The following is a 24657-nucleotide window of genomic DNA, read 5'->3' on the forward strand; positions in this document are numbered from 1 at the left end:
TGAAGAGTGGGGGGTCGTCACAGCTTTGAAGAAAGTGTTTGAACCTTGGACATGCTGAAAGACTACAGTTAGTATCAACTGCAGCCTGACTGGCCCTCAGCATCACAGCTGTGTGTATACTGCCTGGACACTCATATGCACATGTAGTGATTTTTGTTGGCAGGGGCACACTTTAAATCATAGGCATGCAAGCTGCTTGATGAAAAGTGTTCACAAAAACATGTATAGTGCAATAACATGGATGCCAAACATACCATGGCGATAAAGTCACAATGTGATGATATGTGGTTGTAGATCTAACAGTTTTTTTTATACATTGTGCCAAATTTGTAAAGCAAACTGGCTTTGCTGAGTCTAGGAGGTTCAAGTCAACACTGAGTTTACCCAGAGAGATCCAGCTTCCCCCTCTTGTGGACATTGACCAAATTGCAGTGGCTACAAACTACTGCTTAGAAAGGACAGTTTTTATTGGTGAAAAGAGTGTGCATGCCTGTTTATAATCATACATCTGCAATCTTGGTGGGTATGAAGCCGTGTTTTTTACTAACCAAGCCTACTCTTTCTCATAAGTTTACATTAGGAACATAAAGACAGCACACTTTTTACATGAGATTTGCGATTAAATGTGCCATCACGGAGCAAAATCTTTAGCACAGACTTGTAGATCATGGGAGATTAAATGTGATATTCTCTGTTCAATTTTTAGCAATATGAAAACTGGAGGCCCAACCAGCCTGACAGCTTCTTTTCATCTGGAGAAGACTGTGTGGTGATGATTTGGCATGAGGGTGGCCAGTGGAACGATGTCCCTTGCAACTATCACCTAACCTTCACATGCAAGAAAGGCACAGGTAATGAAAGAAAACTTTTTATATTTTATATCACACAACTTGCTAAAAAATGAAAACAATAATGTATCATGTCATTGAGTTTGATTCCCTGAAAGCAAAAAAAAAGTAATACATAATCTTCTTGCTACCCATATAACAAAATATTGATCTTTCTCAGCTTTACGGGTGCATCTCTAAAACATTTTCTAGTTTATTGAGATGCACCAGTGGACATGTTATCTATAAAATTTAGTTATTATTTTGATACCTTACTCACAAAATACAAAATGGTTGAGTGGTCTTTTGGAGTAACACTGGGAGCCTGACAAATTAATATTTGCCAGCTGACTGGTCAAATTAGCCACTGTGGTAACTACCGTACAGCCAGCTATTTAAGAGACATGTTACTTGTAACTTGCTTTTTGCAACTAATCTTACATTGTTATGGGTTATGGCTTCTTTATTTTCTGTTTTCTTTTGGAAAAGTGTTGGAACTTTCTCTACTCAGCTAGCCATCAGTGTGTAGCAGCATAACCTATGTGCATTTATTTGCACAGATTACATCCTTATGCTGCAAGGATTTTAAAAAATATGTTACATACACTTATTTCCTTCATTGTTTCCTTATTAAAGTAATGTCACTCTTTGTTTTTCTAGTGGCCTGCAGCCAGCCCCCTGTGGTTGAAAATGCACGTACCTTTGGTAGAAAGCGTGAGAGGTATGAAATCAACACACTGGTGAGGTACCAGTGTCGAAATGGGTTCATTCAGAGACATGTTCCAACCATCCGCTGCCGTGGCGATGGACGGTGGGACACACCTAAAATCACCTGTATAAGCCGTAAGTATAATTATTATTCCTGTAAATGAAACAATTTGCTCAAGATTTTGAAATTGTCTTATTTTCAGGAAATAAAAACATTTTCTCTTTCAGCGTCGAGCTATCAGAGGTCCTTCATGAGGAGACATCAACCCCATGCTCTATACAGTATCAATAATTTCAAAAAATGGCAGGATCAGACCTTGCGCCACCACCATCAGCGCAACAGGGGAAGGAGAGACAGAACAATACAAAAGAGGACAAAGCAATGATTTCCAAGAGAAATCAAGAACACTTGCTTGATGGTTGGAAGAAAGGAAGACCATAAAAAAAGTGCATTAAAAAGAGCTCATCAACAGAAACCGAGGATAAACTGCAAGTTTCTTGTATTTACAATGACGAAAATATCTTATAAAGTGCCTTTGAAATAATTTTAGTTGACAATTCATTTCAAGAGAGACTGCTAAATTTATAGTGAGGACAAACTCTTTCAGCTGGCTTCTGGAAGCACAATGAGCTGTCTAATTTGATATTCTTTTATGTTTTATTTTTTTTATTTTATGTTGACTAATTATATGAAACATTCATTGTTGCTGTCTGATGCATCAACTGTTCTATTTAAAGCCAATGCAAGTGTCCAACATATATAGAAAGAACATAATACAGCTTATGTCACATAAAAAGAATTTATTTTGTCATCCTGTTTAATGCTGGAATGCATGAATGCATTCGCATAAATATGTTTTCTCAATTTAATCAAAGATACTACATGTCATGAGTTGTAGTTTTTTCTCAGATTGCAAATAGGACTAATAATTAGCACAGTGCACAAGATTTTTGTTTTTTAATATAAAAAAAACTTTTTTCTTTACGAATTTAGACTAAAAAGGCTTGAAAAACATTGCTTGAAAGTATTTTCACAGGCAATAACAACAAATAGCCTTTTTCTCACCAGGGAAAATCTATTTGGTGGCAGCTTTCAAAGGTTCGAATTACCAGCTTTCCCTGTTTTCTTCTCATAAGCAACATTTATGTACATGTATGTATCGACAGAATCTTTCAAATATTACTGGCCTGACTTTTGTATGATACAGTTTTGAAAGGTTCCTCTCTGAGTACTTATTGACAAAACCTTTAAACACAGACATAAACTGATGTCATTCTATTTCAAAATGAGTGAAAAACCACCATGTGTAGCTCAAGCAGCCTGGATTTCTATTCAGCTCACAATCCTTTGGTACAGCATGTTTACATTACTGTTCTGCTGTTAATTGTAACACATGAAAAATAATCTTTTTCATGTGTTTTGGTTGTGTTTTACCATAAAAAAATGTTTTTCTTTTAAAGTTTTCTTTTACTTTTTGTTTTAACTGTGCTTCACTGCTTTTGCTGCACATCAAATCAACCATTGAGAGAATGTATTTTTGTGAAACACTCAGAGACTTGAACACTAAAGCTGTTAGGGTGGAAGAGATACAAATAATTTATTTTCAAGCTGCTTTTTATCTCCTCGTGTGTTTTTTACTGACAAGTAAAATGTGTTGATGTCACTGGTCCCAGCAGTGCTCTTTTTATGTGTATGTTCAATAGAAGACAAGACATGCTCAGAATGTCTAAACCTGATGCAATAAAGACAGAAATTTACTCATTTTATGCAGTTTAATCAGTTTATATGTCCTTTAGCATCTCTTAATACCACAGTGAACCAAGAGACATGGAGGGCACGATAAGCAATAATTTTGTTCTGAAATAGTGACTAAAACTATTTTTACATGTGAATGGCTGTGTCTCTGCAACAGTTCTATTGGAGCAATGTTGCTTTATTTGGTCTGCCTGTGAATGTTTAAGTGCGTTTTGCCCTATTGTGCACATAATATCATTTTATATTTATATAACAACTTATTTTTGTTTCTACTTTACAATGTGAATGTTTGAGATGTATGTGAATTGTTTTATTTTTAAAAGAGTAAACTGTTTTCCCTTCTTTTACTTACCAAAGAACCAAATAAATATATGGATGTGTGATATTTAGTTTGGTCCTTTACAATGTGTTTTAACATTGATGGTATCTACTGTACTTCTTACTGCCTTCTTGAAATATGAATTAGATACATGCTGGCCCTGCAGAGGTTTCACCACCAGGTAGTGCTATTTGACTGAAATCCTTGGGCTTCTTCTCTGTTTGCATAGCACATAGGGATTTAAATTTCATTTGAATCAAAAACAGTAACATAAATGGTAGTTTTTACAGCAATTCAGTGTAATTCAAATCAAAGTGTATTTTAGAAGAAGGTTCAAATCTACGATCCTTTCTGTTATACAGAGAGGAATTAGAATGACCTTAGTGGGACAGAAAAGCCTTGTCTTGAATAAAGAGTTCCTGCTCTTTCATAAACAAAGCAATTTTTAGGTTTTCAGTTTCTTTTCTGGCACAGCACACTGTTACTGCTGAATTAACATTTAACCGGTTGATGCAAACTGTTGGTAAATTAACAGATGTTTATAGCTTTGAAAGCTCAGTTTGCTCCCAAACAAGCCTTGACTTGTGATCAAAGACTCCTCCAAGGTTCCTGAGAGAGTATTAGACTGGTAATCGTGTCATGAAATGCTGACGTCACAGTGGAAAATCTTACACCCCTTAGCCTGTGGAAGACTCTTCAGGGTTTATCAAGATTTCCAATTTTCTTTTAGAAAGGGAATGCACTCAGACCATGTTGGTGTAGACATGCAACACAGATATAAGCCTCATCTAACATGTCAATACTGTCATTCATGATTACATTTTGGGAAGTGTTGCTTCAGCAAGCTAGCTGAAAAGCTTGCAACACATTTTATTGATTAATACCAAGGAATGCAACTAAATAAAAACAGATTGTTTTACTCTTGCAGTTCATCATTATTCACTCGTCTGCTCAAACCAGATGACAATAATCTCACATGTATACAAAAGTTGTAAGTATTTTCTAAATCATTTCAAAATACTTTTTAAAAACATTTTTAAAAGTGTAGTATTTGGCATGTCAGTGCACTACAACATATTCAGATTTTGTGACTTTGCCACAGGAATCCATAATGTATTTTAGTGTATGAGTGTTAGTTGTTAACAGGTTCTACAAACTGAGCTGCAGCTTCTCCAGAATGACCATGGACCTTTAGGCTACTTCTCTCATTACGACTCACTACTACCTACTAATTAACTTCGGAAAGCAATTGGTGGTACTAGATTTTCAAATCAAACTATCAAACTAAAAGAAAAATATAAATATTATCCATTTTTTGTGTTTTTATTGGTGACGTTCAAACTATTTTCCTCCATTCACACTTCAACACCACTTGTTGTTGCTATCTCTCATATTGAACTTTATGTTTGCAATGTGACTATATTTAAAGTGTGAATACTTTTGCAAAAAAAATTGTATATCACATATATAACCCTCTGATTTGTTACTTTTAATTCCTGCATTAGAACATAAGACATGTTAATATACTTTTCAGTCAAGAAAACCCTGGAAAAAGCATTTCTAAAAGTTGTATTTTTATTTTTAATTGTAACATTGTGAAACGGTACATGGTGTCATACAAAAATATCTTCATATTTTGTATGTCAAATTGTGAGCAAATAAACATCTGCTGTAAGTATGATATCTCAGTAATCAAAGTTATAAAAAAAAGTAAAAAGAAAAAAAAGATAAACAAAATTTTCACTTGTCTTAATTACAACTACAGATTTTAATAACTACTGATTGCTACCTTTATCACACAGTTAGGTGTTTTAAGTTTAGTTCTATACCAGATCAAAGGAGGATTATATGCACTTTTCTTGCACAATGAGTAGGAAAAAGCAAAATCTTTATATAATAAAAAAGAAAGATCTGCAAGTAAGTCTAGAATTTGTACTATTTCTTTTCAAGAAACAGTGTAAAGTTATCAAAAAGAAAAGAACAAATGTAAAAAAAAAAAAGTACAATCCTTATGTTAGATAATGGAAACAATGCATTGGAGTTAAACATCATAACATGTGGACATTTGTAATTTCTTCCTAATCAAACTGAAATGCAGAACGTATATATAAAAAAGAAGAAACATCCATCGAATCTCTTTGTGGTTGACTTGCTCACAGCTTTTCTGGTCAAAGATAAATTTTTGAGGTTTTGTAAATACATGTATGTTAATGTATATTAGAAAACAGCTTCAAACCTGGCAATGAATCTAACTGGTTCCTTCTTGCAGTAATCTGTGAACCAATAGCTCAACAGCTATAGTCTCGTTGTGTTTATCACATTGAAATCAATTTATTTTGTTGATATGTATGCTTATGCAAAATTAAAAATAGCATTGCTCAAGACACATTTGAAAGCAGCACACATTCTTTGAGCATAATTGCAGCCAAACCTTGAACATTACACATTTTGTGGAGGACATACATTTTAAATTTTGCCGTTTACTAAACAGTCTTAACCAAGAGTGAACAGATAGAAATAAACAGAAAATACTGTATACCCTAATTGCTTGTTGCATTCTATTGTTTATTGCATACTGATTTAAATTGCATGATACTAACATAGCAACTGTTATGTCATCAGAAAGGTAAGAAATTTGGACTAGTTAAAATCCAAATGAATCTGCTTTAAAATGTTTTTTTATGGCTGTTGTTGCTGCTCTTTGGTGTCTGTGGTTCACCTGCATGTTTTTCATTCTCTCACTTTGCAGCCTTGAAGCAGTAGACACCATAAGACTTAACCTTTTTGTCTGGGAATCCAACAAAGCGCACTGCAGCCTCTGTGGGACTGCAGTTCTTGCGGGGCCTGGAAATAGGGTAGCGCACACTTCCATCAGCCAACCAGCCAGCATCACAGCGATCGTAGCCCTCAAGCTTCCAGGCAGCATACATCTGGCCAACCTTTGCAATCTCTGCATCGTCGTCTCGGCATGCCTGCACAGCCTCGTCAAAGCTCAGTCTTTCTGGCTGGACCAACCAATAGAAATAACCTGGTAGCAGACAGAAAAAAAAAAAAAGAAAAAAGCTGCTCAGAAGAATATCTTTTAATGTAGTTACATGCCTTAAGAGGAAAGATGTTTTTCTGTATGAGAACTGAAATTTAATATATAAAGCCTATACTGTAACTTGAAAATAAAATGGAGAAAAAAAGCCTACCTTTGAGTAGGGAAACAAAACAGAACACATCAAAGCGGCTCATCTGCTTGTTTCTCAAGCCATAGTTTCTGAGACCAGGTCTGCTGTTGACGCCGCCGCAGGGTTGTCTGGGTTTGGTGATTGGATACTGTACTGTACCGTCATTCAGCCAACCAGCATTACACCAGTCCAGACCGCCTTTCCAGGCCTTCAGCAGCTGATCAAAGGAGGCAATTATAGCATCCTGACTTTCACAGGACCGGACAGCCTCATCAAAATTTAGGTTGTAGCGCCCACGATGGGGAGAGTATGGGAATACAACACCTAAAAGACATAGAAAATGATGCAGCAGAATATCCAAACCCTAGATTATTATGTAATTGGAACAACAGAACACATATTGTTTAGTCAGAGTTAAATGTTTATGATTATTTCTAATTTATTTGCAGACTCAGTCAAGTCTGCACAAATCTTATCACTTTAGAACCAATTTCTTTCAAACATGCATGCTTAAAAGCTTATTAAGTAGCAATTAGCAATACATTAGGACACCCGAGATTGGTGTCCAGCAGTTGATCAATCTAGTACAAACCTCAAAATATAATTTATTTGTATGAAGTTAAAAAAGAATTTGTGTGTGACAAATCACAAGTAACAAAATAGAAAAGATTTAAATGTATTTCTTTCAAAAGGTTCAACACGGTTCCTCCAATACTGTGAAACCCTACAATTCTCAACTATATAATGCTGATTTGCTGGCTTTCTTTGGAGTGGATTTGTTCTAAACCTCAACTATATTGTTGGAGGTAATTGTACCTCCAAGTCTGCTTGAAAATATTAGCATTGAGCTGTATGCTTCATTGCACATCGGAGGCATACTTATTAAATTACTTTTGTCACCTGGGTCAAAGTATAAGAATAGTAAGTTGATTTAAAATGGGTTTTGCTTCAACATTATTTTGGTCTAAAAGTCTGTTCTTTATTGTCCAAAATAATCAAGGAAAGACTAAGACATCAGTTCCTCTATGTTAACAGTCCTATGTTTCAATTGGCTTTGGAGTCTTCATTCAAATCTGGGAGTGACTTCAAACCCCATTTAGCTGTTGCTTTTCTCCAATGTCCTTGTGAGGTTGGAGTTAAATCTGAGAATAATGTTACATTGCACAAAACCATGTTCCAGTTGGAAGCTAATTAGCCAGTGGGATTTGGTTAGAATGTGGTGGCCACTTACCAGACTTACTATGACAGATAACATAAACCAGTTTTATATTAAATCCAAAACCCAGAAGAAATGTAAGGTGTAGAAAAGATATAATCCTACAGTAAGATTCTAGACATGAATTATAAATTATAAGCGGAATAGTCATTTATTTACTGTTGATTAAGTGAATTAGTGTGCTGCTAAAACAGTATTTACCTCCAATGAGACCATTTTCGACCTCTAAGATTACATCTTGTATAATGTCTTCCATCCCATCCATGATCTCACAGCGGTACCTTCCCATGTCCTCCATAGAGACGTCAAGTAACACCAAGGAGGCATCACCTTTTTCTAGGTCTAACAAAAAGGCACGGTTTTCAAAGTTTCCATAAGTCCTCTTGTGTAAACCCAAGGATACAAGCACATCCTCATTTTGGGATTGATCTTCTCCCACTTTGATCCATGTGACTTTCAGACTTCCATAGAAAAATGTTTGCTCTGCCTGAAGTCTGCAGGGCAGGGTGACGTTTCCACCCAGATCAGTCTTGACTAAAAAAGAGGAAAACATACGAAATAAACCAATATGTTCATGATACTTTCACTTTTAAAGTGTAAATGCAACTGCACTGTGAGCATTGTTAAATTAAGAACTATGCCAGCCTGTGGAGGAGTTTAAAGCATCTCACCAAGCCTGTGTTTAACCATAATTTGAAGTAGAGTGGATGGTACAAGCTACCAAACCAACCAAAAACATGATCATCTATCTCAACTGAAAGGCTGTACAAGGACACCTTTAATCAGAGAAGCAGTCTGGAGATCCACACTTTTGGAAGAAATCTGTAAGGAGTCCAAATTAGGCACAGCCACCAAACAGCAAAGGGTAAAAGAAAACACTCGAAAGAAGATGCTCTGGTGGGATAGTGACAATGTCATGTTAATATAAAATGTAATATAAAAAGATAATAACACAGCACATTCCCTTAAACATTATTCCCAAACGGAAATATGGTCAATTCATGTAAGACCTTTTCTGTGGGCCTGAACTATCGGAATCCCAAACAGATATCTACCACCTAAATAATGTTTGCAGTGCCGATGTGAATTATTGATGCTTCATCCAATCAGATTTCTGTGTGCTCTCCGGGGCAACCTAATTTGCCCAAGGCCTTCAGAATAGGTAGAACAGGCCCACATAAACAATATGGCAGATTAACTGTTAAACCAATCAGCTTTCAAATTTGCCAATCTGGGGTATCTAGAAGGCTCACAATGATGTAAGAAGATTGTTGCACACCAATAAAACATGTTTTACAAACTATCCTTAAACATAGCACACACATAAAACATATTTTACAAACTCTCCTAGACTACAACATGATCCCTTCTTGCATACAAAACAACCTCTACTTGTGTACAAAACACATTGCATCAAGTTTCTGCCAAAAGTCGTATGATGCTCTGCATGGAACTGGGCATTTTCCACTCCTGTACATTAGAGGGTGTCAATGAAACATTGTTGCAAATGTTGTTTGCAACATTTTGGCAGGAAATTAACTCCTCACAATTAAACCCATGAATCCGGCCCACTGCAGTGGTTCAGATATTGTTGTTTGGAGTTTGTATGGTGTGGACTTTGCTCAGAATGACATAAGTCACGAGCCAATCAAGGTACGCAGTCTGCTACCATTCAGATAAGATAAGATAAGATAAGATAAATCTTTATTGTCATTGTCACAAGGACAACGAAATTCAAAAGGTGCCATCAGTCAGTGCACATGCCCCAAAACAAAAAATAACTGTCTCACAATTCACACACAACGCAAGAATCAACGAACAACTGGCAAAAAAATATATAAATAAAATAAAAAATAAAAATAAGAACAGCCACATTCTCACATACATAATTTAAGATGATTAATGGTTGTTTTTGATTGCATTTAGTTTTGTTATTGCTATCGGGTAGAAACTGTCTCTGAGACGGTTGATTCTTGTTCTGGTTGCTCTGTATCTCCTGCCTGAAGGCAGCAGTGTGAACAGAGAAATTCAAATTGTTAACATGCAATACACAGTTTGGTGCAACTTGTACTACCAATGAAGTGGTCACAAAAAATGGAAAGAACCTTGCAGGTTCTGCTTAGGGTGTTAAATCTGGCCTGGGCAGACGGTGGCAGAACCCCAGTGGAGTAGCAGCTTTAGAGGTTTTGAAGGAGTTGATACAGGAGCAAAGCTTGTCAATCAAGCAAAACAATCATCGTAGGCATACAGTTAGAGATAAATTCCCTCCATCAAATCTCACTGAGACACATAATACTGTGTGTGGAAAACACAGTATTAACACAAACAATTGTTATAATCACAATGAAGTGACTGTAATTACTTCATTGTGATTATAATTCAATCAAGTAACTGTGTTACTTTCAGCTGTTATAAAAATGCTCTCTCTATAAAATATAACTTAAAAGAAATTTGATTTCATAATGTTATGCTTTGAAACTGGGCCTCTGTCTCTTTAAGAAACTCTTGCTCTTTCTGACACCCAAAACATAGGAAGTTACTGCAACGTTACTGCTCTACTAGCCCTTTTTACAACATTTTCACCAGTGTTTCATTGAGCGGTAGCTAGTATAGTGATCTTTGCAAGATGAGCAGTTCCACAAGCTGGTTGCTTATTGCTGCTGGCTAGTCTGAATGAACTGAGTGGATTTGTGTATACTGTAATACAGAAATTTGGAATCTTGGAAACTGCAGCTCAAAGGAGGAGCTGTGCCTTGAAGGAGGTGCTCGATCCCCCTCAAACATTTTGCACAGCTGAATGGCCACCACAGGAAATTTAGAGGACTTCTCAAATATGCATTGAAGAAGGAAAGCAACATTCTAGGTATGTTTTTGATGAGATAATAACATCATATCATGATATAAAGCTAAAGAATTTTGATTTTACATAATATGAGCCCTTTAAAGTTGATAGAGACCTACCACTTAAGACTTGCTGGGGTTATGCAAAATATTAAATCAAATACAGACCGAACTATGAATACATATATTGAATATATAACATTGAAATTCTGCTTTAATTTTACAATCATGCACTTTGTTTTCATCTGTCATGTAAAAATCCCAATAAAATAGATTGGAGTTTGTGATTGTAATGTGACAAAACGTGAAAAAGTTTGAGAGAAAAACTTTTGCCTGGTACTTCACAAACACACTGTCAATTGTTCAAAGATAAAAATGTAGAGCCATGGCGTGCTGTGGTGGCGTAGGGGATAGCGCGACCCACGTTTGGAGGCCTTGAGTCCTCGACACGGCCGTCGCGAGTTCGATTTCCGGACCCGGCGATATTTGCCACATGTCTTCCCCTCTCTCCTTCCCCCTTTCCTGTGAGCCTACTTTCATATAAGGGACACTGGAGCCCGCAAAAAAGACCCCCTGGAGGGGAGGAAAAAACAAAAAAAATGTAGAGCCACACAGTGCACATGTTTGAAGACTTCTCTTGCCCATAAGTATTACATTCTGGAGTATAAGTTTTACTGGGTTTCAGGCAGTCTGCAGTCCCTGGAATCAATCCTCTTCTTCAGTCTCCTTCCTGAGGCTGTCAGCTTTGGCAAGTGCAAGCTTTTGTTTCCTCAGCATTAGCTTTCAAAATGAAAACCTTTCCTTTCATGCACTCCATCTGATTTATGTTAAGTGTATTAAACATCTAATGAAGAACAGAAATATTTTCCTCGGGGCACTGCTTCCAATCCTCACTGTCCAACCAACGCCACTCCTTAAGCTCCAAATCATGTCATCTGTGTCTCACCATGGGTTCCCGTCATCTCCTTGGCCTCGCTGTTTAGACCTCACAGGGCTTGCTTACGTATGAAGACCCCAGCCAGCAAGTGTTGTCCGAACCCAAGATATTACAAACAACAGATGAACAGATGTCATGAACCTCTGACTTCACTCCCTCTCAAACAATTATATGCACATAAGGCTTTACAAGATTGTATCATTCAGTCTTGCAAATCCAAGACAGATGATAGATCTGTGCATGCTGTATTGATTGTAATAATTGTGTTTGTCTAGTTTTTCTTTGGTATAAACAATACCTATCTATAAAATGACAGGTTTTATTTTTTTCTGGGAAAAGGATTCACTGTATCAATACTTTCACAAAATGATTTAACATCCCTCTTCTTACCAGCCTGATCCTCTTGCCAACCCAACCCAACCTTCACCCCTAAACTCCCACTTCACATATACACCCACACACAAATAGTGTCTGTGTCTGATTAGTTTTGTTCTCTGTTTCTGCTTGAAGATGCCAGAATCTGTCTTGATGTTTCGTACCAAAACCATGTCTGGAATACTGGCTCTTTACAGCGAAAGGAACCTTGTCCCCCTGGATATCACAGGAAAGAAAAGAAGTTATTGGCTGTCTGCCTTAAGCTCTGCTCAATTCAAAAGCTTTTCTCAGCATACACACACATGCAGACCAAGTGGTAGGAATAAACTTCCAAAATACCCCACATCCAAACTTTGCTAGCTTCTTATGTTTTGTGTCACTGTTTGTTTTTATTTCCCAGCTTTCTGACTGCGTGGCATCATTGATGTGTTTCACATGGGTCTCATTAACCTTGCTTTCCTTCATGTTACCCGTCTCTCTTAGGCAACAAAGGTACACCAGTTAGTCCAATCATTGCCTTAGAAAGGTATGTTAGAATCAACTTACCTTGTCTCCAAACACAACTAACTCGCCAAAGTCGCTTGTGCCCTGCTGCAGATGTTTAAAGTTTGGGATTTAACCCAACATAAAACCAAACTGCAATTTTTCATGTTTTTATAACAACATATTCTTAAATTAAGTGTCTGCCCTAAGCATGTTTGTCTTTTTTTTTCTTTGTTCTTGTTTTTATGTCTGTCCTGAATTTCAGTCTCATCTCTTGAATTGAAACTCATATAATCTATCCTAATACAATTAATCTATTCCAGTATAGTCATACAGCAGTGACATTTGAGATCTTTGGTAATAAATGCAACTTTACAAGATTCAAGCAAAAGCACAGATGAAAAAAAATAATATCTAGGACAATCCAACTTATCACATTTTAAAACTTTTTTTCATCCTAAGCTTGTGTTTATTAGTAACTGCTTCTTTTACCAAACTGCAACACCTTCCAAGTAGTCAGCAGAATGCCAAGCATTTTATGAGCTATGAAGAGCCTTGCAGCTGCTTATTACTGGTGTTTTTCAAAGAAGTTCAATGTTTACAAGCTGGACGAAGATTGCTTTTGGCCTTTTTGCAAGTTAGAAATGACTCAACTCCTCCTGCCTCCTAAATTCTCTGCATGGGTAGCCGTGGCAAGTCGAGTGACTGAAGACATGAGCAATCCAGACTAACTAACTGGCTCATCAAAGCTCTACAAAAAAATGACGTTAGTTAGCATCACCTCACCTAAAGTGATGCCACTAACTGTACTGCCAAGACAAAACTTGAGGAAATTAGAGAAGACAAAGGGCTTCTTTGTACTGTGTTAGTTGATGCACTGTTCAGTCCAAATCAGAAAACCAGCTTCTACATCTGGTTTGTAAGTCTGAAACATGAGATGTAAGCAGCATTATAGTACCACTAATGTGAGTCTTAGACTGGGGTGAAAACATGCTCTACTGCAGTCATACAAATTTAAAAGTACCTTCTAGGCATAATTCTAGGAAAAATATATTGACACCCTCATTAACTTATTTCTAAGTAAATAGATTTTTAATTAGCATGACATTTTCACACTAAGTAATCCACAAGATAATAAGAGATTATTCAATTAATTAGCTGCTGAAGCTCCTGAAGTTGGTTACAGATGTATTATTATATTTCTAAATGTTTAAGTTAAGTCACATTAGGCAAATAGAAAATTTAAACAACATAATTTCACCATAAACCACCAAAAAGTCAGTGCTGCTCAAGGCCTCTGGCAGAGGAATCAAAAGAAGAGTTGGAAGAGTTGTCTGAGGGCTGAGAACCACTTGAAGAGAGTCTCAGAAAGGTCTGGCCTCTTTTTTTGTAAACAATAAGCAATGCACTCCAGCATTCCGTCACATAAACACATTGCATGAGACTCCACAAGAAAGAGCAAGATAAGACTTGCTTAAATGGTGCTGCAGAACAGTTGGACAGCCCAAGACCTAAACAGAATTTTTCACACAACATTTCTATAGAGTTAATGGCATTGCACATTATTTCCAAATGTGAATATAAATAGAGGTGGAAACATAATTGTATGCAAAGAAGAACAGGCAAAAAAAGCACATTTTACTGGTACACTTAATATAACTGAAAGAAGGATGAATTGAGAAAGATGCTTGGACATTCTTTGTAAGAATCTGAAAATGAAACAAGGCAGAATGATGATTTCAAACAGGGCTTGCCAAAGGCCATATGGAACTTTGATCGCTTTTTCAGTAAAACTAGGAAAATAGAGCATATCGTGCCAAGTCCTTATACTGGATCCCCATTGTTCTGAGAGGAGACTTTAAAATACTTTTGTTAGTTTGTAAATCCTTGAATGGCTTAGCTCCAAAATACATTGTCGTGATTATTAACTTTCCAGACAGGTTTTCTGATTCTAGCCTAATCTGCATCCTCACAACCAAACATGGAGAAGCAGCATTCAACGTTTATACTTCACTAATCTGGAACAAACTTCCAGAAAACTGCAAAACTGCTGAAACACTGAGTTCCTTTAAATGGAGGCTAAAACCCCACCTGTTTAGAGTTGCTTTTAATTAATGTCAACTGGAATACAGTACTGATCAATATATTTAATGTATTTGATGATGACATCTCACAAATATAATGTTTATTGCTTTTTTCATTATTGTTTACTGTATTTTTAATACATAATACAGAAAATATATTCGTAAGAATGGGTATAAATCTCATTTCAACAATCCATATGGCAGCTTTCTCAACATGTTATTCTCAAGACATTTTAAAGCTGTAGTATTTTAAAAATTTCAGTGTTTTCAATAATTATTCCCTATGTTCTTTCACTTTTGTACATATAGAGTATTTTAATTTATAGACCAAATTTTGGTGGTTTCTTTATAAGTACGGTCGTTATGGTGGTTGGTACTGGCATCTGGTTTGAGTTTCATGTCAGGAGTCCCTGTTAAAACTATATTTACAGAGAAAACCTTGATGTGTTTAATACTTACTTTCCCCACTGTTGAAACAGGCTGAAGGGAGTTATGTCTTTGAGGCTTTGGTACCAGACAGAGACGGGGACTTTAAAAGTAATTCCACACTCTCTGCTGCTACCAAGGTCACCCCTGTAGAGAATGCTACTCTGATCACGCAAGGCACATTTGCTTGTAAAACAATAGCCTGTAGGGGGTAAATTCATTCTTCTTGCAGGAGAAGTGTAGCCATTCTTTGGCCAACTTAACCCTCTAAAGTCAATTGCAGTCTAAATAGTTTTATTTCAGATAGAAATGTGTGGTCAATAGAACAAACCATTTTTAAGATGTAGATGCTAATGGAAACACAGCAAAGAACTAAGTGAACTAATGTGTGTAGGAATAAAGTAATCAAGACCTACTCGCATTTTATTACCAAGCACAATTCTCTTTCACTCTGTAAAATGGTTGCATTAGCACATAATTGGAACCATATGTTTCTTTTCAACGCTAAACTCTTTATTACCAACAATGCCAAGTTCCAAGTCAAACTCTTTTCCTGTATTCTAAAGCTGCAATATTATCATTTTGGAGTAGAATGACCAAATCTGGCCCAAATTTCCCCCTTTAAAAAAGCATCCAAGTTTGTAGATCACACATCTTTATGTTTATATGAGCGTAAGTGTGCAGTGTGCCACACCCTTTGGTCAGATAAGCAACTCATGAGATGACTTACAACATCCCAGAGCTTTGCTGTCCTCTGCTGCCAGCCAATTTGTGCTAGAGCGGAGAAAGGATTATTACCAAGCACAGCTGGGACAAACATAGCCGGCCAACTCCTCCCCACTAATTCCAATAGCATTTCCAGTGCTCTGTCCTGCAGAGCAAGCGCAAACATATTGTCTCTATGTGCACAATATGTGTGATTATGAGCTCACATGTGCAGTCAACACTTATTAGAGTTGGTTGTAGAATTTCACTACAATCAAATGAATATAAATGCAGAACATTAAATGTGGTTCCATCATCTCATTTCTGAGCCTAAACACAAATTGAACCCACCCATAGCCCAGTTCCAGCCAAGCCCGTTTTTTCCCACCAAGTCCTAGCAACTGGGCCGTGGCTCGGTAACCAAAAGCTACAGTAAGCATTAGACTTAACAGACTATTACCTCACAGGGAAAGACATAGTCATCTGGCTAGCGTTCAGCGCGGGACTCTATACATTTGGCTGTGGGTCGTTAATCTTCCCTCTACTCTTGTCAGGCTGCCTGTTGCCTTGGCTCTTTTCCAAGAAATCCCAATGCTGCAGTGAGTCAGAGGGTGTGAGGAAGCAGACAACACCCCAATGAACAGATAGGGAGCTCTTACTATAAAAAATATGGCCCACAGATTACTTACTGAGCTGGCTTCAGATGAACAACTGCTATTGCACAATAAAGAACTAGGAGTCATTTAATAATATTTAGGTACATGTATGCACATGGACAAAATGCTATGACTTCACAGGCCTGTGAGAGAAATTTAAAGTGGATAAAAAAGGCCTAATCCCCATATAGAGTGAAACTCTTCTGGCCTGCTCCTTTGCTGCTTGGAAAACAGACAACTGAGAAATCCTTAGTTTCCCACTTACTGAGTCAGCTTGCTGGCTGCTAAAGAAGCATTGAATATCACTCAGCAAAAGGGAGTTTCTCACTTCCCCTGTTTCTCTTTGCAGTACAAAAGTAGTTGCCCAGTTTTGTAGCTCAGAGTTTCATCTGTAAACTCAAGGTGTCTTCCTGCAAGGAGTGAGTTACACATTTCTAGTGAGTTCAACCCCTGTCAATTTGTAACTCCACTACAAACATACACATTACCATTTTAACTCTAGCAACTCTGCTCTACCCATGAAGGAACTACTCTTACCTATGTAATGAGCCCTGGCATGTATTATGAGATGAAATAATCACACAGTGCTCAAGTCTTAATTCAAATTTGTAATTTAATTAAATACTATTTTCTTAAAATGAATACACAAAATTTCTATGTTTTTGTTCCTGCCCTGATCGCCATATGGGCAAATTGACTCCCATGGAAAACAAAATAAAAGTGAGCTTTTATTTTCATTATACAAATGTAGTTTTGGACTCCCAGAACTACATTTCCATGCTGAAGACAGTCAGCAGATTATAGACGTTTTAAAATTAAAATCAATTGTCAAAGACAATACAAAAAAAATCCCCTGAATAGGATGCCAGGTTCTAAATTTCTCTTACAAATTTGCTCCAAAATTACCATGGTACAAAGTGACAAAGAGGCAGAATGACCAGCCACCTTTTGTGAATATATATATATATATATATATATATATATATATATATATATATATATATATATTTATTTATTTATTTATTTATTTATTTATCTATATCATTTGTCCACAGCAAATGATAAAATATGGTGAATATGGTGAAATAAAACAGACACATTTATTATTTTACTGTTTAGCATTTCAATGACCAAAAATAACAACCTCCACTAGCTCAGTTTCAGAGGTCTAGTTAAGGTTCAGTACCTGGTATTAGCAGAGAAATTCTCATTCAGCAGAATGACAATCGTTGCAGTGAATGACAGGATAATTTATTCACCAGCCACTGGGTAACGTGGTGGTCTGTATGCAAGTCAGTGAGTCAATGGTGAGTCACAGTATGTGGGGGTGTGTGGGTTACCCCAGAGACTAATCTGTTACACACTTCTACAATGGCCATGTTGTTACACAAGCTTATAGTGTGGTACCATTTTACAGAGATTTCTCATCTACCTGCACTTCTTCTATAAATGCAGGTTTGAACAAAAATAAATACATGAAATATCTACAATTAAAACAAAGCCATTGCATTTGCAAAATGTCTGTGCCATCTTAAACTCACCTGATATAAAGGAGGCAGGAGTTGCAGTCTGACAGTATGCACTGCCAGCCAGGGCCAGGGAAATCATTGTGATGCACAGGAGGCTTATCATTTTCTCTCAATTGTCCTCAGTTTTTGCAAAGTAAAAGAGTTCTTCAAAAAAAATCTTAAGATGTACTTTCAAAAATCTAATTTTCTGAAAATTATTTTTCTATTTTATCTACCTGTTTCCTTTTCAGCAGCAGCTGTCTGCAGTGCTACTGGAAATTTTGGGCTCCTCGGAGGTCCAGACAAATGCCTTTTATTGTAGCCTCACATGGCAGAGACCACTCCTCCTAAACCTCAGCCCATCACCCTGCATAGCTCTTTACCGGCTCCCTTTTGGCACATCTTGTATTAAAAAAATCCCCTCCTTTCCCCCGTGGAGAAACAGAGAAACAGCTACGCATTGTGAACCAGCTGAAAATGATCCAAAGAAAGAGGCATGCAAAATAATAAACCTTGAAAAGTTCTTGTGTAAAAGTAAATATAGTTAGGTAATAAAAGCAATCTGTTATTCCCACCAAATCTTGCTCTCTGGTCTGAGTTAGTTTGCATGAAATATTTTTGCAACCTCCAGATCAGTATTTTTACTATTAAACCAAAAGCCTCTCACAAAAGTTATTGATATCAACATATGGAAATTTCAGCTTTTGCACGTTTATTGCGACAGTATCAGTTACTTCATTTCTCAAAGACTAAAAGAAAGACCTGAAGCAATTGAGATATTAAATGTAGGAGCCTTTTATACTTTTGTCTACTGCACTGATATGGAAAAAGAACAGAGGTAAAAGTATCATATAATGCAATATTGGTTTTAAATTACTAACAGCACATTGATTGTGTTTTTGATTATCTTTATAATTGCAGTAAGTAACTTTTATAAACAAGATAGATTTTACACATTTTTTTTAAATAACCATTTTCTGGCAGTATAACCTGAGACAGATCATTTGTGAGAAAATCGAGCTCATCTACCTCCTCTCTGTGGTCCTACTGCAATCTACCGAAATACACTTATCCCAGTTAGAAACGACCAATCAAAGGCAAGAGGAAGGTCTCACTGCTGTCAATCACTCTCATATACCAGCTGCTCAAAGTGCTAATGGTGGAGAAACAATTCATTGAAAATGGTTTAACTTCTGTCACTGATGGCCAACTAGTAAAGAAAATTCATGGCAGGCTCTGGTTTTGGGAAAAATCTGCATCATAGCAGGTGGGTGTGAGCAGCACACACACAAGGATGATTGACAGCTCTTAGACCCTACTTCTGGAACTCATTGTTTTTTTCTGACTGAGAGGTGTATTTCTGCAGATGGGTTGAGAACCGCAGGGAGGCAGAGGAGATTTTTTGTTTTCACTGATTTTTGTCTCATATTATACTGTCAAGACATAGAGTCAGTTTTAAAAATGTATTAAAAACATGCTACTTATAAAAGCTACATACTACAGTTATAAATGGTAATTTACAGCTTTAAGCAAATAAATCCCTGCATATGTCTAGATGCTAACACACACAACTTAACAGAGATGTCCATTTGTTTCAGTTTGACCAGTTTCACCCACTTTCAACTCCCTTATTTGCTCACAAAACCCTGTAATTAGGATTGACTTATTTTCATGCCTTGATTTCTTTTAGCTTTTAATTTGATATTTGCACTTAAAAAATTAAGATTCAAAAGATTAATAGAACAATCAACTGTAGCTATTTATTATTGAGCTTATATTATTTCAGTATATTTATAATTAAAATGTCTTCATTGAGACCTGCACGTTGGCATCTCTATGTTGACCTGCAATGGATTGATGATCTCTCTTCCCAGGACATACCATGCCTCTTACCCTTTGACCTCTGGAGATAGGTACCGGTTTCTTGTTTGCGTGCATAAACATGGTGAATAGAACTGAAAAGTATCTTTGAAAATTATGTAAATATATACTCAAACCCTTCGGAGTCAGAGGATCATAAAAGTGATAATTAAAATTCATCCTGAAAGTTGTACTTTTGTCTTAAACATAATTGTTTTATTGATTGTTTTCACTTAATTCTCCTTTCTTTTTTCTCCTTCTACCGTCTTCATTCATGAACATCTTGGACCAAGAACATAATTCACCGCCTTCCTAAAATAAATGTCTACTTTTGGCAAAAAATAATATAAGACATTATTTTAGGAAGGTCAGCTACCAACCAAAATCAGTACACTAGTAGTAAATTCTCTGACTATGGAGAGTCTAAACAAAGACGCCAATTGCTCAAGGAAGACAAACTTGCACTGGGAATATAGACCATAGACTTTCAGCCATACATGAGCATTTGGGCATGTGTGGTCTTGGCTGAACATTTTACCAATGCAGTGGTCTCTGAAAGAGGGCTATGCTGCAAAAGGAACAGTGTACGGATTTTGCTTCTCTGCACTTCACCATACTGAAGTTATTACAGCTCCATGCTGAAGTTATTACGGCTGGGACAACCTAAATTATTTTCCTTTCTTTTACTCTATGTTTCCTCTGCCCCATCTGTCAGTACTTTGGTCTGAGAGCAGATGACAGCATGACTCATGTTGTGCCCTAATGTATTCTCCATAAACATGTGTCCAAACTTACAAGTTAAATCCTCAAACTCCAGGTAGAGGGGAAAAACTAAAGGGACCAATCAATGTTCACAACTCAACAAGACTGCCACATGGACACTGTACATGGCTGAACGATGCTCATGCTTGACAGTGATGGGAATATGCCAGACTTTGTCCAAAAGACCATGTGTTTCAAAAGCAGCTGCAATCATCTATTGTACTGCATCTGGATTTCTGAGGGATATCAAAAGCAATGCATCTTTTGGCAGTTTTGTTGTAAATGTTGATCAAATGGTCTCTCCATTCCCTTGCAGCAATTGATCATGTTAAAACACCATAATCTGGCCAAAATATGTTGAAATTAATTGACATCTTGCTTTACAATATCAGCTTGACAAAAGAAATAAAAGACAAATAGACAATGACCCACTTAAAGGGGTTCAGTATAGCAGAAACATCAACAAAACATATTAGATAACATTGTACTTGAACATGAAAGAATTTGTCAATTGTACTTGAACACGAAAAAAAATTGTCAAATCAATTCTACAATGTGCTCACGTTTTGCTATCTTTGTTGGATTTTGGCTCAGCCATATCCCACAATGTCTGTTTTCTTCTGATTGAATGTGAGTGGTGAAATGTTAGATAATGCTTCTGATTATCAGCCAACTGCTAACAAGCTGATGTAACAACGCTGCTCAGATTGTTTTTACTCCATGGGACTGAGAAAGACAGACAAGCTGGTGGGCAGATTTGCGTTTGAATGTGGTGCTTTTCCATGTCTGAAAAGTTGGATTCAGACATTTAGAATCAGTATTTCCATCCTTATGCTTACATTCAGTTTACAACAAACTCCACCTTGACCCCTCAGTGAGGAGTCAACTATATATGTTGTGGGGCCATATGGAGGTGTTTCTCACTGCCATGAGGGCTGTGAGTTGTCTAGTCCCAGGACACAAGGTTTGACCACCAAGTGTCCCCCCTGGCCTGTGTCCTGGATGATGTCCTGGTCTGATGATTTCCAATGAAGTAAACCAAGAAGTTGTCCTATTTCAGTGTGATCTTTGATTTACTTTTAGAATGAAACTCCCCTATAACAGGAAAAACATTCAGTAGGACTTTGCTTAGTTGCTGTGACCTAATGAGGGTTTAAGAAGCCAGAAATTCAGAAGCACTGATCCAGCTATTTTTATCTTAAAGAAAAAGTAAATAAAGTACATTGGCAGAAACTGGGATAGTGTGTCAGATGGTTGACCTAGAGGTTAGGTTTAAATCCCAAACCAATCACAACAACAAGTCTAAAGCAACTAGAAGTCATATGACGAAAGATATTTATGTCCACTTACTATGAAATAATATTACAGAATGTTTAAATTGTTCCTGTGCTGTGCCCTTCAGATTATCTATATCAGGATGGCAGAAATCATCCCTGATGCTTTTTATATATGTTAGCTCTCTATATAACAGCTAACATATAGAAACATAAAACATGTAGCTGGAGCAAAAATAAAGATGTAAATACAAAACAGCAACATTATTTATGCATACCCATAAGGATATGGTTATGATAAGGGTGTGGTTATGACTGTGCAAATCTAAGCAGGTCAGAAGTCCTAATGTGAGAGTCTTGGGTTTGTGTCTTACTTGTTTACAAGCTTCAAGGACATGAGCACATTCACAGCTGGCTTTCTGCTGGCTCAATTTCCTGCCTCAGGCCAGGTGGTATAATTCTTGTTAACATGCATAAGCTCTTTGGGACCTTGAATGCTGAATGGCTGTGACGTGTAGCATCTGAAGTGACTGTCAAGACCCCTGGGAGTCCTCATATATAAACTCCCACATTACAGTGGACAGGAAAAAGTCAGAACTGAAAAGGCACAAGTCATCTGATGTTAAACACATTTCACTTCAGCCACTGCCAAACATGTGTTTCTCGTTAAAGGCAACAGAACCACACGTAAATGAACTTGGAAACATTTCTGAGGATGAAGTAGAGACACAGGGCTGTTTGCTCCTGGTAATTAAGCATCAAATTTAGTAAATGGGATTTTTCGGGGTCTTAGTGGGATTAGAAACAAGAAGAGATTAGTAGACCAGACCACTTGTGTCTTTATGATTATGTTGACAATTTTCTATGTTTTTAAACTTAGGTGCATTAGTCTAGTAGGACAGGATGTTTATGTATACCACCCTTATTAAACTGCATTTAAAAACATAAGCCAAACACTGGATTAAGACCATGATTAAATCCAATCATGGTCAATTTTTTTTCACAAAAAATGGACTTTGTTCTACAGGCCGAAAAATAGAAATGTTAGATGAATAGTACATATCAATGGTGCTTTACAAAACTATCCCCACTCCTTGAAAATGCCCACATTTTATCATTTTACACCTACAATCCTTAATGTAATTTATGCGGCTTCATGTCCTAGACTAACGCAGTTTAGAGCATGATTGTGAGATGGTAGACAAATTACACATGCTTTTATTCATTTATCTATCTATTTATTTACAAATACAATATTCAGAGTTTGACACATATGTGTATCCAACTCTGTTTAAGCTACTGTCATGTCGTAAAAAAATCCCTTCAAAAGTCACATCTGCATTTAATGAAGTGAATCTGTGTGCAATTTTATTTTGATGTAATTACAGTTTCTCTGTGAAGGACTATGGCAACAGCATCATTAATACCAAGGCACATACCAGAATAAGGCATAAATTGTAGAGAAATTTAAAGGAGGGTTAAGTTCAAGCATGATATGCAAAGCTTTGAAGAACTTATAAAGGAGAGTATCATTCAGTCAGTCATCCGAAAACGTAAATATTATGGCAAAACTGCAAACTAAGGGACATGGTCATCCAAAAAAACTGACAGACAGTAAAGCAGCTAAGAGGCCCATAGTAACTTATTATTCAAAGACTCTATTTTATAATGGCCTTGAGAAGAAAGAACTTATCTACACTAGTTTTACTGTCCAGTTTGTCTGCTTGGGCAAGAATTGTGCTGAAGTAAGCATTTCCTAAAACTGGATTATTTTCCTGGGACAAAAAAAAGCTACATTCTGCTGCTTTTCTTGTTCATCAGTGGTTTTCATTTATGGTTTTCCTATAACCCTGTTTTGAACAAACCAGGATTCCTCAAACCATTCTCTCGTCAGCAGAAGAAGGAATAGCCAGAATTTTGTGTTGTGGCAAAATAGATGTGAAGTCTGGAAAAATATGTTTTCTGGAACAAAATTACTTTGACAACTGTGCAACCACAGGAAGAGGATTATGTCATAGCTCTATACTAGCAACGACTACAATTCTACATGAAAGTAAAACGGTAAAAGTTAATCCCGTAAATTTATAGTCAGCTTAAATGTTTAGTGAAGATCTTTAAATATTTTCATAAGATAACCAGAACTATGTATTGTGCTGTTAGACATGTGTTTCTGGGTCACACTTTGTTCCTTCTGCGTCCATCTGGCTCTGATCTGGCTGCTTGCTGCCAAGCTTTCACCAGGGGGTACGTGGGCAACTCCCATATCAGCAACAGCTGCAAGGGGCTGAGAAAGACTTGCCCCCATAACACAATTGTAACAATTGCACAATTTATAAAACTTTCATAATAATTTTTTGCTTTAAAGGTGGTGGTTCACTGAAGGGTTCCTTGGAAAAGTATTTATACGCAGTTTTCTTTATCAGATTTTGTCTCATATAACCACAAACCTCACAACATCTTCTTGAAATTTTATGGCTCATGTAAAAGCCACACTATTTTGAAGTGAAATAGCATGGGATTGAGAAAAACAAACAGTGTATATAACAAAAGACTTACAAACAAAAATGTGTGCAACCTTTGAAGTCATTTGAAGTCATTGTCTTGATGGAAGTGAATCATCCCTGTTTCAAGTCTTTTGCAACTTCTAACATGTTTTCTTCCAGAATTTCTCTCCATTTAGCTGCACTGATTTTCCCTTTTTAAGACTATGTTTGCCGCTATTGGCACTTATTCAAAAGTAATCTGAC

General features: G+C 36.8%; 2 protein-coding genes across 2 annotated transcripts in view; one reads left to right on the top strand and one right to left on the bottom strand.

Annotated features, from left to right (window-relative positions):
* Positions 1–3674, top strand: part of LOC102236204 (versican core protein-like) — a 28931-nt gene extending 25257 nt beyond the window's left edge. The window contains exons 12-14 of the mRNA XM_023343324.1: positions 707–851; positions 1488–1670; positions 1764–3674. Of these exons, the coding sequence (XP_023199092.1) occupies positions 707–851; positions 1488–1670; positions 1764–1921 (486 nt within the window). The 3' untranslated portion in view covers positions 1922–3674. The remainder of the gene's footprint in view (positions 1–706; positions 852–1487; positions 1671–1763) is intronic.
* Positions 3675–5167: 1493 nt separating this feature from the next.
* Positions 5168–18311, bottom strand: LOC102235695 (hyaluronan and proteoglycan link protein 1-like). Its single transcript, XM_014474713.2, has 4 exons — positions 18048–18311; positions 8201–8533; positions 6805–7107; positions 5168–6638 (listed from the first exon to the last, which is right to left on the bottom strand). The coding sequence occupies exons 1-4, from the start codon at positions 18136–18138 to the stop codon at positions 6349–6351; spliced, it is 1017 nt and encodes a 338-aa protein (XP_014330199.1). The 5' UTR covers positions 18139–18311; the 3' UTR covers positions 5168–6348.
* Between the last annotated feature and the right edge of the window lie 6346 nt (positions 18312–24657).

Source organism: Xiphophorus maculatus, chromosome 12 (genome assembly GCF_002775205.1).
Source record: "Xiphophorus maculatus strain JP 163 A chromosome 12, X_maculatus-5.0-male, whole genome shotgun sequence".
Taxonomy (NCBI): domain Eukaryota; kingdom Metazoa; phylum Chordata; class Actinopteri; order Cyprinodontiformes; family Poeciliidae; genus Xiphophorus; species Xiphophorus maculatus.

Coding starts and splice junctions, on each gene's coding strand:
- LOC102235695 (XM_014474713.2), bottom strand. CDS start 18,138: ATGATAAGCCTCCTGTGCATCACAATGATTTCCCTGGCCCTGGCTGGC. Junction 7,108..8,200: donor CGAAAATGGTCTCATTGGAG/GTAAATACTGTT, acceptor TATGTCTTTTAG/GTGTTGTATTCCCATACTCT. Junction 6,639..6,804: donor TTTTGTTTCCCTACTCAAAG/GTAGGCTTTTTT, acceptor GTCTGCTACCAG/GTTATTTCTATTGGTTGGTC.